The sequence below is a fragment of the Schistocerca gregaria genome, chromosome 7 (assembly GCF_023897955.1).
Source record: "Schistocerca gregaria isolate iqSchGreg1 chromosome 7, iqSchGreg1.2, whole genome shotgun sequence".
Classification (NCBI taxonomy): domain Eukaryota; kingdom Metazoa; phylum Arthropoda; class Insecta; order Orthoptera; family Acrididae; genus Schistocerca; species Schistocerca gregaria.
This window is the reverse complement of record NC_064926.1, coordinates 556,036,707-556,050,191: the sequence shown is the minus strand read 5'-3', so window position 1 is coordinate 556,050,191 and position 13,485 is coordinate 556,036,707. Positions and strand designations below refer to the sequence as shown.

Here is a 13,485-nt window from a genome sequence, read left to right as displayed (position 1 = left end):
ATTTTTTGGTCACACCTTTATGCGCACATCAAAAAAGTCTTGCATCGCCTCGATTCCGAGTGTATCGGAACCTGTACAGAAAATTGGAGCAGCTATCAGCATAAACATCATTTTCGCCCTTTTTATTGCTCATGAAAACCACACATTGCTTGTTGTACCACCATACAGCTAGACCTTCAGAGGTGGTGGTTGGTCCTGATTTATGTACACACTGGTACCTCTAATATCCAGTATCACGCCCTCTTGCATTGATGCATGTGTCTATTCGTCGTAGCATACTATCCACAAGTTCATCAAGGCACTGCTGCTCCAGATTGTCCCACTCCTCAACGGCGATTCGGCGTAGATCCCTCAGAGTGGCTAGTGGGTCACGTCGTTCGTAAACAGACCTCTTCGATCTTTCCAAGGCCTGTTCGATAGGGTTCATATCTGGAGAACATGCTGGCCATCCTCGTAGGGCGATGTCATTACCTGGCGGAAGTCATTCACAAGATGTGCACGATGGGGGTGCGAATTGTCGCCCATGAAGACGAATGCCTCGCCAGTATCCTGCCGATATGGTTGCACTGTCGGTCGGAGGGTGTCATTCACGAATCATACAGCCGTTACGGCGCCTTCCATGACCACCAGCGACGTACGTTGGCCCCACATAATGCCACCCCAAAACATCAGGAAACGTCCACCTTGCTGCACTCACTGGACTCTGTGTATAAGGCGTTCAGTCTGACCGGATTGCCCACAAACACGTCTCCGACGTGCGATGTCGTTATCGTGGAGGAATTCGTTCACAAGATGTGCACAATGGAGGCGCGAATTGTCGTACATGAAGACAAATGCCTCGCCAATATGCTGCCGATATGGTTGCACTATTGGTTGGAGGATGGAATTCACGTATCTTGTAGCCGTTACGGCGAGTTCCATGACCGCCAGAGGCGTACGTTGGCCCCACATAATGCCACCCCAAAGCAACAGGGAACCTCCACCATACTGCCCTCGCTGGACAGTGTGTCTAAAGCGTTCAGCCTGACTGGGTTGCCTCCAAACACGTCACTGGCGATTTTCTGGTTGAAGGCATATGCGACACTCATCGGTGAAGAGAACATGATGCCAATCGTGAGCGGTCCATTCGGCACGTTGTTGGGTCAACCTGTACCTTGCTGCATGGTGTCGTGTTTGCACAGATGGACATCGCCATGGAAATCCGGAGTGAAGTTGCAAATCATGCAGCCTACTGCGCACAGTTTGAGTCGAAATACGACGTCCTGTGGCTGCACGAAAAGCATTATTCAACAGGGTAACGTTGCTGTCAGGGTTCCTCCGAGCCATACTCCGTAGGTAGCTATCGCCCACTGCAGTAGTAGCCCTTGGGCGGCCTGAGCGAGGCATGACATAGACAGCTCCTATCTCTCAGTATCTTCTCCATATACGAACGACATCGCTTTGGTTTATTACGAGACGGCTGGATACTTCCCTTGTTGAGAGCCCTTGCTGGTGAGTATCAATGCGGACGCGATAAAACCGCGGTATTCACCGGCTGGGCACGGCTGAACTATAGACAACACGAGCCGTTTACCTCATTCTTGGTGGAATGGCTGGAATTGATTGGCTGTCGGATCCCCTCCGTGTAATAGGCGCTGCTCATGCATGGTGGGGTTTAGTGACATCTCTGAACAGTCAAGGGAACAGTGTCTGTGATACAATGTCCACAGTCAACGTCGATCTTCAGGAGTTATTGGAACTTTAGCGATGAAAACTTTTTTTAATGTGTGGATATTAAAACTTGAAAGGTAAAACTTACTTTTTCACTTAGAACATAATTTTTTGTTATTGCAACGAACAAGAAAAAAGTAATAAATGCAAACAAAAATAACAAAAAGTAACTCGATCACTAAGGGGTTAATAGACATTATACCGTTCACAAACAGTTCCTCTTTTATATGCTTCGTAATATCATCGATTGTAATTTTCCAATCTCAATCCTGTAGTGCTCTTAGACCAATTGGTATTGTTTCGCAGAGTCAAGAAGTATTTCGCAAATTACAGATATATCCGACAAGTCTTATTTTATATCACTGTGTGTAAGAAATTCAGGGCAGCCAACTTTCCTACACTGAAGAGCCAAAGGAACTGGTACACCTGCCTAACGTCGTGTAGGGCTCCCTTAAGCATGAAAAAGTGGCGCAGCACGACTTCATATAGACTTGGCCAATGTCCCAAGTAGTGATGGAGGAAGTGACACCATGAATCATGCTGGGTTGTCCATAAATCCGTAAGAGTACGAGAGGGGCTGGAGATCTCTTCACAACAACACGATGCACGGCTTCCCAGATATTCTCAATAATGTTCAAGTCTGGGGAGTTTGGTGGCCAGCGGAAATGTCTAAACTCAGAAGAGTGTTCCTGGAGCCACTCTGCAAAAACTCTAGACGTGTGGGGTGTCTCATTGTCCTGCTGGAATTGTCCAAGTCCGCCGGAATGCACAATGGATGTGAGTGGATGTAGGTGATCAGACAGGATACTTACGTACGTGTCACCTGTCACATTCGTATCTAGACGTGTCACGGGTCCCTTATCACTCCACCTCCGCACGTCCCACAGCGTTATAGAGCCTCCAGCACCTTGAACAGACCCCTGCTGACATGTAAATCCATGGATTTATGAAGTTGAAACTTCCTGGCAGATTAAAACTGAGTGCCGGACCGAGACTCGAACTGGGGAACTTTCCCTTTCGCGGGCAAGTGCTCTACCGCTACCCGCTACCCAAGCACAACTCACGCCCCGTCCTCACAGCTTTACTTTCGCCAGTACCTCGTCTCCTACTTTTCAAACTTCACAGAAGCTCTCCTACGAACCTTGCGTAACTAGCACTCCTGGAAGAAAGGATAGAGACATGGCTTAGGCACAGCCTAGGGGATGTTTCGAGAATGAGATTTTCACTCAGTAGCGGAGTGTGCGCTGATATGAAACTTTCTGGTAGAGGACTTGACCGCGAAAGGCATGGGTCCCGAGTTCGAGTCTCGGTCCGGCACACAGTTTTAACCTTCCAGGAAGTTTCATATCAGCGCACACTCGGCTGCAGAGTAGAAATCTCATTCTGGATTCATTTTAATCGAGACTCGTCCGAACAGACAACAGGTTTCGTCGCCAACAGTCGAATCTCGGTGTTGACGAATCCACACTATTGGTAAGGCTTTGTGTTTCGTAGTCGTGAATGCTACACAAGTGCGCTTTCGACTCCGAAAGCCCTAATTGATGACGTTTCGTGTAATGATTCGCACCCTGACACTTGTTGATGCCCCAGCACTGAAATCTGCAGCAGTTTCAGGAACGGTTGCACATCTGTGACGTTGAACGATTATCTTCTGTCGTCGTTGGCCCCGTTCTTGCAGGATGTTTCTTAAGCCTCATCGACGTCGGAGATTTGTTATGCCGGATTCCTGACATCCACGGTACACTCGTGAATTGGTCGTTGCGGGAAAATCACTAATTCATCGCTACCTCGGAGGTACTGTGCCCTACCGCTCATGCGCTGACTAGAGCACCACGTTGAAACTTACTTACATCTTGATAACCTGCCATTGCAGTAGCAGGAAGCGGTTTAACAACTGCGCCTTTTTTAAAATAAAAAAAATAGAGGTGGAGCCCCGCCACGCCCACACCGGCATGACGTCCAACACCACAGGTCGACTGCCATCTCTGCATAAGGGTTAGTATTCACTAAAGTGAGGTGTCGCAGGATGTGGGTGCTTCGACGTCTGCGTACGTCTGGTTAACGTTAACCATTAATATGCGCTCATCTGGAGATAGGTTGGGTCGAAGTCGAACGAGAGGAACAGACACTTGTTGCCTGATACAGTGTGTTACAAAAAGGTACGGCAAAACTTTCAAGAAACATTCCTCACGCACAATAAAGAAAAGATGTTTTGTGGACATGTGTCCGGAAACGCTTAATTTCCATGTTAGAGCTTGTCTTGATGGGGCCCCATGTTCTTCCACCTACGCTCAATGGAGCACGTTATCATGATTTCATACGCGATACTCTACCTGTGCTGCTAGAACATGTGCCTTTACAAGTACGACACAACATGTGGTTCATGCACGATGGAGCTCCTGCACATTTAAGTCGAAGTGTTCGTACGCTTCTCAACAACAGATTCGGTTAGCGATGGATTGGTAGAGGCGGACCAATTCCATGGCCTCCACACTCTCCTGACCTCAACCCTCTTCACTCTCATTTATGGGGGCATTTGAAAGCTCTTGTCTACGCAACCCCGGTACCAAACGTAGAGACTCTTCGTGCTCGTATTGTGGACGGCTGTGATACAATACGCCATTCTCCAGGGCTGCATCAGCGCATCACGGATTCCAGGCGTCGGAGAGTGGATGGATGTATCCTCGCTAACGGAGGACATTTTGAACATTTCCTGTAACAAAGTGTTTGAAGTCACGCTGGTATGTTCTGTTGCTGTGTGTTTCCATTCCATGATTAATGTAATATGAAGAGAAGTAATAAAATGAGCTCTAACATGGAAAGTAACCATTTCCGGACACATGTCCACATAACATATTATCTTTGCTTGTGTGTGTGGAATGTTTCCTGAATGTTTGGCCGTACCTTTTTGTAGCACCCTGTATAGGTGTTGCCGACCACAATGCTGTATTCTGCCTGTTTATATATCTCTGTCTTTGAATAAGCATTCCTATACCAGTTTCTTTGGCGCCTCAGTTTATTATTCCTCATATAGCACGAGTAGATACTCCGAATAGTGACATTCGAAGCCGAGAGATATCGCTCGAGTAAAGTAGGCCACAGTGGAGATAGCGGCCGGTGGCAGAGTGCTCTGCCGCCCGATACGAGCAGATAAGCTCTGACATAACACAGGTCACGTGACGGCATCGTGGAGTCTCTCCGTCTCTCGGCAGGAGCTGCACTAAGTCACTGGCAGTGCGCCGTCGCAGAAGTACCAGGCGAGCGGCTCGCACCTTCCTCCCCTGCATCCGACAGCGCCTACTCTCGAACAGGTACCGTGTGAAGAGGATACCGTGGGATGATTTGCAGATCGCGCCACTCAAAGTGTGGTGCCCGTCTGTTAATTAGTGTTCATCAGCGTCACTCGTAGCGGTCAGAACAGTCAATATAAATCATCAGTTCTCTTGCTCAGTTTGGAGGAATATGTGACAACTGGTTTGAAGTGGCTCAGTATTGGAGAAGATATGTTGCCAAATGCAGGGAGAGATACCGACTGGTTTATTGGTACTAAGTTCTTGTAAATGCTACTGAAGTTGTAGGCTGATGTGATGTGTCACGCGTACTTAGTGGCGAGGCTACTAAACTGCAGCTAGGAAGCGATCGACAAGTGTTTCGGCGGCCCCGCCGGAGACAGGCATGCCGGTCGCGTGGTGGCCACTGTGTGACGTCAGCTGGGCGACGGCTGCGCTGTCGGCCCTGGCCCTCGCGCTGCTGGTGGCCAATGCCCACGTGGCCCGCGGCTACTGGCGCCGGATGGGCGTGGCGCAGGCCACCTCACGGCTCTTCTTGGGGCACGCCGAGGACCTGCTGCTGGGCACCAGGCACCTCTGCGGCGTCATGGACGAGGTGTACCGCCAGCTGGAAGGGCAGCCGTACGGGGGCTTCTACATGGTCGGCAGGCCGTGTCTCATGCTGCGAGACCCCGACCTCGTCTGGAGAGTGAAGCACGACTCCAGCCACTACTCCCTCAGGCAGGTTTCACTTAGTATGTAAGAGACTGTGACCCTTACTCCTCCAGGAAAGCTGCACCCACTATGTAAAGACGGTGACCTTTTCTCCCTCACCTTCAATTAATATATCTACATTTACATCCATACTCCGCAAACCACCTGACGGTGTGTGTCGGAGGGTACCTTGAGTAACTCTATCGGTTCTCCCTTCTATTCCAGTCTCGTATTGTTCGTCGACAGATTGAATGTCTGTATACCTCTGTACGGTCTCTAATCTCTCTGATTTTATCCTCATGGTCTTTTCACGAGATATATGTAGGAGGGAGCAATGTACTGCTTGACTCCTCGGTAGAGGTATGTTCTCGAAACTTCAACAAAAGCCCGTACCGAACTACTGAGCGTCTCTCCTGCAGAGTCTTCCACTATCATCTCCGTAACGCTTTCGCGATTACTAAATAATCTTGTAACGAAGCGTGCTGCTCTCCGTTGGATCTTCTTTATCTCTTCTATCAACCCTATCTGGTACGGATCCCTACCTGCTGAGCAGTATTCAAGCAGTGGGCGAACAAGCGTACTGTAACCTACTTCCTTTGTTTTCGGATTGCAGTTCCTTAGGATTCTTCCAATGAATCTCAGTCTGGCATCTGCTTTACCGACAATTAATTTTATATGATCATTCCATTTTAAATCACTCATAATGCGTACTCACAGATGTTGTTGTTGTTGTCTTCAGTCCTGAGACTGGTTTGATGCAGCTCTCCATGCTACTCTATCCTGTGCAAGCTGCTTCATCTCCCAGTAACTACTGCAACCTACATCCTTCTGAATCTGCTTAGTGTACTCATCTCTCGGTCTCCCTCTACGATTTTTACCCTCCACGCTGCCCTCCAATGCTAAATTTGTGATCCCTTGATGCCTCAAAACATGTCCTACCAACCGATCCCTTCTTCTAGTCAAGTTGTGCCACAAACTTCTCTTCTCCCCAATCCTATTCAATACCTCCTCATTAGTTACGTGATCTATCCACCTTATCTTCAGTATTCTTCTGTAGCACCACATTTCGAAAGCTTCTATTCTCTTCTTGTCCAAACTAGTTATCATCCATGTTTCACTTCCATACATGGCTACACTCCAAACAAATACTTTCAGAAACGACTTCCTGATACATAAATCTATATTCGATGTTAACAAATTTCTCTTCTTCAGAAACGCTTTCCTTGCCATTGCCAATCTACATTTTATATCCTCTCTACTTCGACCATCATCAGTTATTTTACTTCCTAAATAGCAAAACTCCTTTACTACTTTAAGTGTCTCATTTCCTAATCTAATTCCCTCAGCATCACCCGATTTAATTTGACTACATTCCATTATCCTCGTTTTGCTTTTGTTAATGTTCATCTTATATCCTCCTTTCAAGACACTGTCCATTCCGTTCAACTGCTCTTCCAAGTCCTTTGCTGTCTCTGACAGAATTACAATGTCATCGGCGAACCTCAAAGTTTTTACTTCGTCTCCATGAATTTTAATACCTACTCCAAATTTTTCTTTTGTTTCCTTTACTGCTTGCTCAATATACAGATTGAATAACATCGGGGAGAGGCTACAACCCTGTCTCACTCCTTTCCCAACCACTGCTTCCCTTTCATGCCCCTCGACTCTTATTACTGCCATCTGGTTTCTGTACAAATTGTAAATAGCCTTTCGCTCCCTGTATTTTACCCCTGCCACCTTTAGAATTTGAAAAAGAGTATTCCAGTCAACATTGTCGAAAGCTTTCTCTAAGTCTACAAATGCTAGAAACGTAGGTTTGCCTTTTCTTAATCTTTCTTCTAAGATAAGTCGTAAGATCAGTATTGCCTCACGTGTTCCAACATTTCGACGGAATCCAAACTGATCCTCCCCGAGGTCTGCATCTACCAGTTTTTCCATTCGTCTGTAAAGAATTCGCGTTAGTATTTTGCAGCCGTGGCTTATTAAACTGATAGTTCGGTAATTTTCATATCTGTCAACACCTGCTTTCTTTGGGATTGGAATTATTATATTCTTCTTGAAGTCTGAGGGTATTTCGCCTGTCTCATACATCTTGCTCACCAGCTGGTAGAGTTTTGTCATGACTGGCTCTCCCAAGGCCGTCAGTAGTTCTAATGGAATGTTGTCTGCTCCGGGGGCCTTGTTTCGACTCAGGTCTTTCAGTGCTCTGTCAAACTCTTCACGCAGTATCGTATCTCCCATTTCGTCTTCATCTACATCCTCTTCTATTTCCATAATATTGTCCTCAAGTACATCGCCCTTGTATAAGCCTTCTATATACTCCTTCCACCTTTCTGCCTTCCCTTCTTTGCTTAGAACTGGGCTGCCATCTGAGCTCTTGATATTCATACACGTGGTTCTCTTCTCTCCAAAGGTCTCTTTAATTTTCCTGTAGGCAGTATCTATCTTCCCCCTAGTGAGATAAGCTTCTACATCCTTACATTTGTCCTCTAGCCATCCCTGTTTAGCCATTTTGCACTTCCTGTCGATCTCATTTTTGAGACGTTTGTATTCCTTTTTGCTTGCTTCATTTACTGCATTTTTATATTTTATCCTTTCATCAATTAAATTCAATATTTCTTCTGTTACCCAAGGATTTCTAGCAGCCCTCGTCTTTGTACCTACTTTATCCTCTGCTGCCTTCACTACTACATCCCTCAGAGCTACCCATTCTTCTTCTACTGTATTTCTTTCCCCTATTCCTGTCAATTGTTCCCTTATGCTCTCTCTGAAACTCTGTACAACCTCTGGTTCTTTCAGTTTATCCAGGTCCCATCTCCTTAATTTCTCACATTTTTGCAGTTTCTTCAGTTTTAATCTACAGGTCATAACCAATAGATTGTGGTCAGAGTCCACATCTGCCCCTGGAAATGTCTTACAACTTAAAACCTGGTTCCTAAATCTCTGTCTTACCATTATATAATCTATCTGATACCTTTTACTATCTCCAGGGTTCTTCCACGTATACAACCTTCTTTCATGATTCTTAAACCAAGTGTTAGCTATGATTAAGTTGTGCTCTGTGCAAAATTCTACTAGGCGGCTTCCTCTTTCATTTCTTAGCCCCAATCCATATTCACCTACTATGTTTCCTTCTCTCCCTTTTCCTACACTCGAATTCCAGTCACCCATTACTATTAAATTTTCGTCTCCCTTCACTATCTGAATAATTTCTTTTATTTCATCGTACATTTCTTCAATTTCTTCATCATCTGCAGAGCTAGTTGGCATATAAACTTGTACTACTGTAGTAGGTGTGGGCTTCGTATCTATCTTGGCCACAATAATGCGTTCACTATGCTGTTTGTAGTAGCTTACCCGCATTCCTATTTTCCTATTCATTATTAAACCTACTCCTGCATTACCCCTATTTGATTTTGTGTTTATAACCCTGTAGTCACCTGACCAGAAGTCTTGTTCCTCCTGCCACCGAACCTCACTAATTCCCACTATATCTAACTTTAACCTATCCATTTCCCTTTTTAAATTTTCTAACCTACCTTCCCGATTAAGGGATCTGACATTCCACGCTCCGATCCGTAGAATGCCAGTTTTCTTTCTCCTGATAACGACATCCTCCTGAGTAGTCCCCGCCCGGAGATCCGAATGGGGGACTATTTTACCTCCGGAATATTTTACCCAAGAGGATGCCATCATCATTTAATCATACAGTAAAGCTGCATGTCCTCGGGAAAAATTACGGCTGTAGTTTCCCCTTGCTTTCAGCCGTTCGCAGTACCAGCACAGCAAGGCCGTTTTGGTTAATGTTGCAAGGCCAGATCAGTCAATCATCCAGACTGTTGCCCCTGCAACTACTGAAAAGGCTGCTGCCCCTCTTCAGGAACCACACGTTTGTCTGGCCTCTCAACAGATACCCCTCCGTTGTGGTTGCACCTACGGTACGGCCATCTGTATCGCTGAGGCACGCAAGCCTCCCCACCAACGGCAAGGTCCATGGTTCATGGGGGGAGGTACTCACAGATAATTTATGGAATTAACTGCTTCCATTTACTGACCCGCTATATTGTAGCTAAATGATAAGAGATCTCTCTTTCTATGTATCCTCAGCACATTACACTTGTCTACATTGAGATTCAATTGCCATTCCCTGCACCATGCGTCAATTCGCTGCAGATCCTCCTGCACTTCAGTACAATTTTCCATTGTTACAACCTCTCGATACACCACAGCATCTTCCGCAAAATGCCTCAGTGAATTTCCGAAGTCATCCACAAGGTCATTTATGTATATTGTCAATAGCAACGGTCCTGCGACACTCCCCTGCGGCACACCTGAAATCACTCTTACTTCGGAAGACTTCTCTCCATTGAGAATGCCATGCTGCGTTCTGTTATCTAGGAACTCTTCAATCGAATCACACAATTGGTCTGATAGTCCATATGCTCTTACTTTGTTCATTAAACGACTGTGAGTAACTGTATCGAAAGCCTTGCGGAAGTTAAGAAACGCAGCATCTACCTGTGAACCCGTGTCTATGGCCCTCTGAGTCTCGTGGACGAATAGCGAGAGCTGGGTTTCACACGATCGTCTTTTTCGAAACCTATGCTGATTCCTACAGAGTAGATTTCTAGTCTCCAGAAAAGTCATTGTACTCGAACATAATACGTGTTCCAAAATTCTACAACTGGTCGACGTTAGAGATATAGGTCTATAGGTCTGCACATCTGTCTCGACGTCCCTCCTTGAAAACGGGGATGACATGTGCCCTTTTCTAATCCTTTGGGACGTACGCTCTTCTAGAGACCTGCCGTACACCGCTGCAAGAAGGGCGGCAAGTTCCTTCGTGTACTCTGTGTAAAATCGAACTGGTAGCCCATCAGATCCAGCGGCCTTTCCTCTTTTGAGCGTTTTTGTTTCTCTATCCCTTTGTTGTCTATTTCGATATCTACCATTCTGTCATCTGTTTGACAATCTAGAGAAGGAACTACAGTGCAGTCTTCCTCTGTGAAACAGCTTTGGAAAAAGACATTTAGTATGTCAGCCTTTACTCTGTCATCCTGTGTTTCAGTACCATTTTGGTCACAGAGTGTCTGGACATTTTGTTTTCATCCACCTACCGCTTTGACATAACACCAAAATTTCTTAGGATTTTGCTCCAAGTCAGTACATAGAACATTACTTTCGAATTCATTTAACGCCTCTCGCATGGCCCTCCTCACATTACATTTCGCTTCACGTAGTACATAAGTTGCGTCTGAAAATTTCGGTGAATTTCCTCAGAAAATAAAGGAAACTATAGTTACAAACAAAACAGCTTTAGGATCTTTAAGAGTAATTACCTTTACCTGTTAGTCTCTGTCTCTGGTTCTTTGCCAGGCCTTTGTTTACAATTTGTGTGACTTTTCACCAGTACGAGTGGCTATCATTCTTAAAGCTTCACCCTTCACTGCTAGTGTATGGTGAAGCTATGACATTACCAGCCACCCCTGCTGGTAAAATGCCAGAAAAATCATCAAACAATCGTCGTCCGAAACACCCGAGACAGAAATCAACAGAGAGTCGGTCAACAAGTCGCCACGAAAGTCTTAATATCTTTGTAATCAGTTACAACACACTTCTGACATCTGTCGTAAAGTTCAGTTAATTTCATATTCCTTTGATCATTTTGCACTTTAAATCGTGGTGATGTGGGATGAGTCATCTAACATGCACATCGCTAGTCAGTTTGAGTCGCACGCATGTGTGTCGCATTTCCATCGAAACTGCCGGTTGTAGCGGGCACATGTGCACGGCGTGTTTTCTTTGGTATAGGAGGCTTTGGCCGAAAGCTGGAATGTGTAACAGTCTTCTCGTTGCGCCTGCTGCAACGCAAAGAATCATTTATGCTCGAGTAGCACTCTATCCTTCTCCTAATATTGTTGAACATTTACGTGGTATTTTCGTGTTTTTTATTCAACAAACATACATATGAGAGGTACTAATTTCTACATATCACTTTTTATACATTACAGTAATATAAATTCCTCTACTTAATGGAAACAGTTGTCAAGGAGAAACTTTCTCAGTTTTTTTTCAGATTTTACTTTTCTGTCTTTGAACCATTTTGTATCACTGGGTAAGTGAGCAAAAATTTTAGTTGCAACATTGTGCAACCTTTTTGTGCTAAAGATCTCCTTAATGTGGAGTAATGGATCTTATTTCCTCTCCAAGTATTGTAACTATGTACATAATCGTTCCTTTGCACTACACTGGATAATTTACAACAAACTTCATCAGCGAACAAATACACTGCGAAGTAGTAGTCTAAATACGCAACTCTTTAAACAGGTGTTTAGAAAATGATCATGGGTCACCACGAAGTATTATTGTAACGGAACATTTCTGTACAATGAAGACTTTCTTATATATGAGTTACCCCAGAACATTATTTCATACGACAGTATTGAATAAAAATATGGAAAATACGTCTATTTCATCTCTGTTGGAATAACAGCCCCAGTGAATTAATTGCTAAGCATAATTTTCTGCATTCTTTTGGTTAGATAATACTACATTACCCATTGGTAAGATATAATATCAATCCCATAAAATATAAATTTATCTATGAGGATACTGTGATTCGTGTCGTCAAATGTATATATATATGTCTCATAAATACCAACCGGTACTATTTTATTACTGAATGCATGTAAAACTTGCTTAGTGAAAATGTAAATGGCATTCTCAGTATAGTAACGCTTCTGGAATCTAAACTGCGAGTTGCTGAGGATATTCTTCTTGTTCAAGTGAGACATCGTTCTCAAAAATTTTGGAAAATGATGTCAGGAATCAAAGTGGACGATAGTTACTGGCATGTCTCCTATATTGGCGTGTCTCCTATCTCCGTTCTTCAATAGGAATTTGACAACGGCATGTTTCAGTCTCTCTGGAAAACAGCTTCGAGTTAGTGATACCTTACATATTTCAGATAAAACAGGGGTTTATTATGTGAAAACAAACCTTTAGTACTCTATTACAGACCCCATCAAAACCAGATGAGGTTTTACTTTATAGAGAATGCATATTTTTCTTAAGTGTTGACAACTTTCTGCAAATGCTTGTTGTGAAATCGCTATAAGCACGGTGTCACGATTTATTGGCTAAGCGCAGCACCTTTCTATGTTCGTGAACAATAGGGCTTACAATGTCTTTGCTTACCTTTAACTGTCATCAGCAAGCGTTCGTCGTACTCGTTCGAGGTTGCCTGGGACTGTGCTTGTTTACCTCAACGTAGCTTATTCTCGCCACAGCCCCATCCATATCTAAAGCGTTTAAGCCACCCAGACACCCACTTTCTGCTTACTGCTTCAACGCCATACATTTCCACAAACATTCCATGAAGTTCCGTCACCTTTTGCCATAATTTGAATCAAAACTTCATGTTAACGCGTTGCTCAATTTTGATCTCCGTTTTGCTACGACACCAGTACGACGGATGCTTGCGACGGATCAACGGCGGCTTTCTCTGAGAATGAGAACATAAGAGTTAAAAATAAGCAAAGACCGTGCAAGCACTGTTGTTCGCGAACGTACGCAGACGTTGTTGGTAATCAACAACGCTTCACGATGGTGGTTAGAGCGATTCCACAAGAAGCCTGTGCTGACACTTTCCAACAGCTTTGCAACCGATGTCCGAAGTTCCTTGAAGGACAGTGGAGGTATTTTGTAATTCATCAAATAAATACGAGACAGATTAGTGTAATAACAAAAGGTATCTTAAAAGTACTCATTTAAAGAAAACGATTAGTATATT

General features: G+C 44.5%; 1 protein-coding gene across 1 annotated transcript in view; it reads left to right on the top strand.

Annotated features, from left to right (window-relative positions):
- Positions 1-4,927: 4,927 nt before the first annotated feature.
- Positions 4,928-13,485, top strand: part of LOC126281857 (probable cytochrome P450 6a14) — a 95,670-nt gene continuing 87,112 nt past the window's right edge. Inside the window, exon 1 of the mRNA XM_049981119.1 lies at positions 4,928-5,720. Within this exon, the coding sequence (XP_049837076.1) occupies positions 5,386-5,720 (335 nt within the window). The 5' untranslated portion in view covers positions 4,928-5,385. The remainder of the gene's footprint in view (positions 5,721-13,485) is intronic.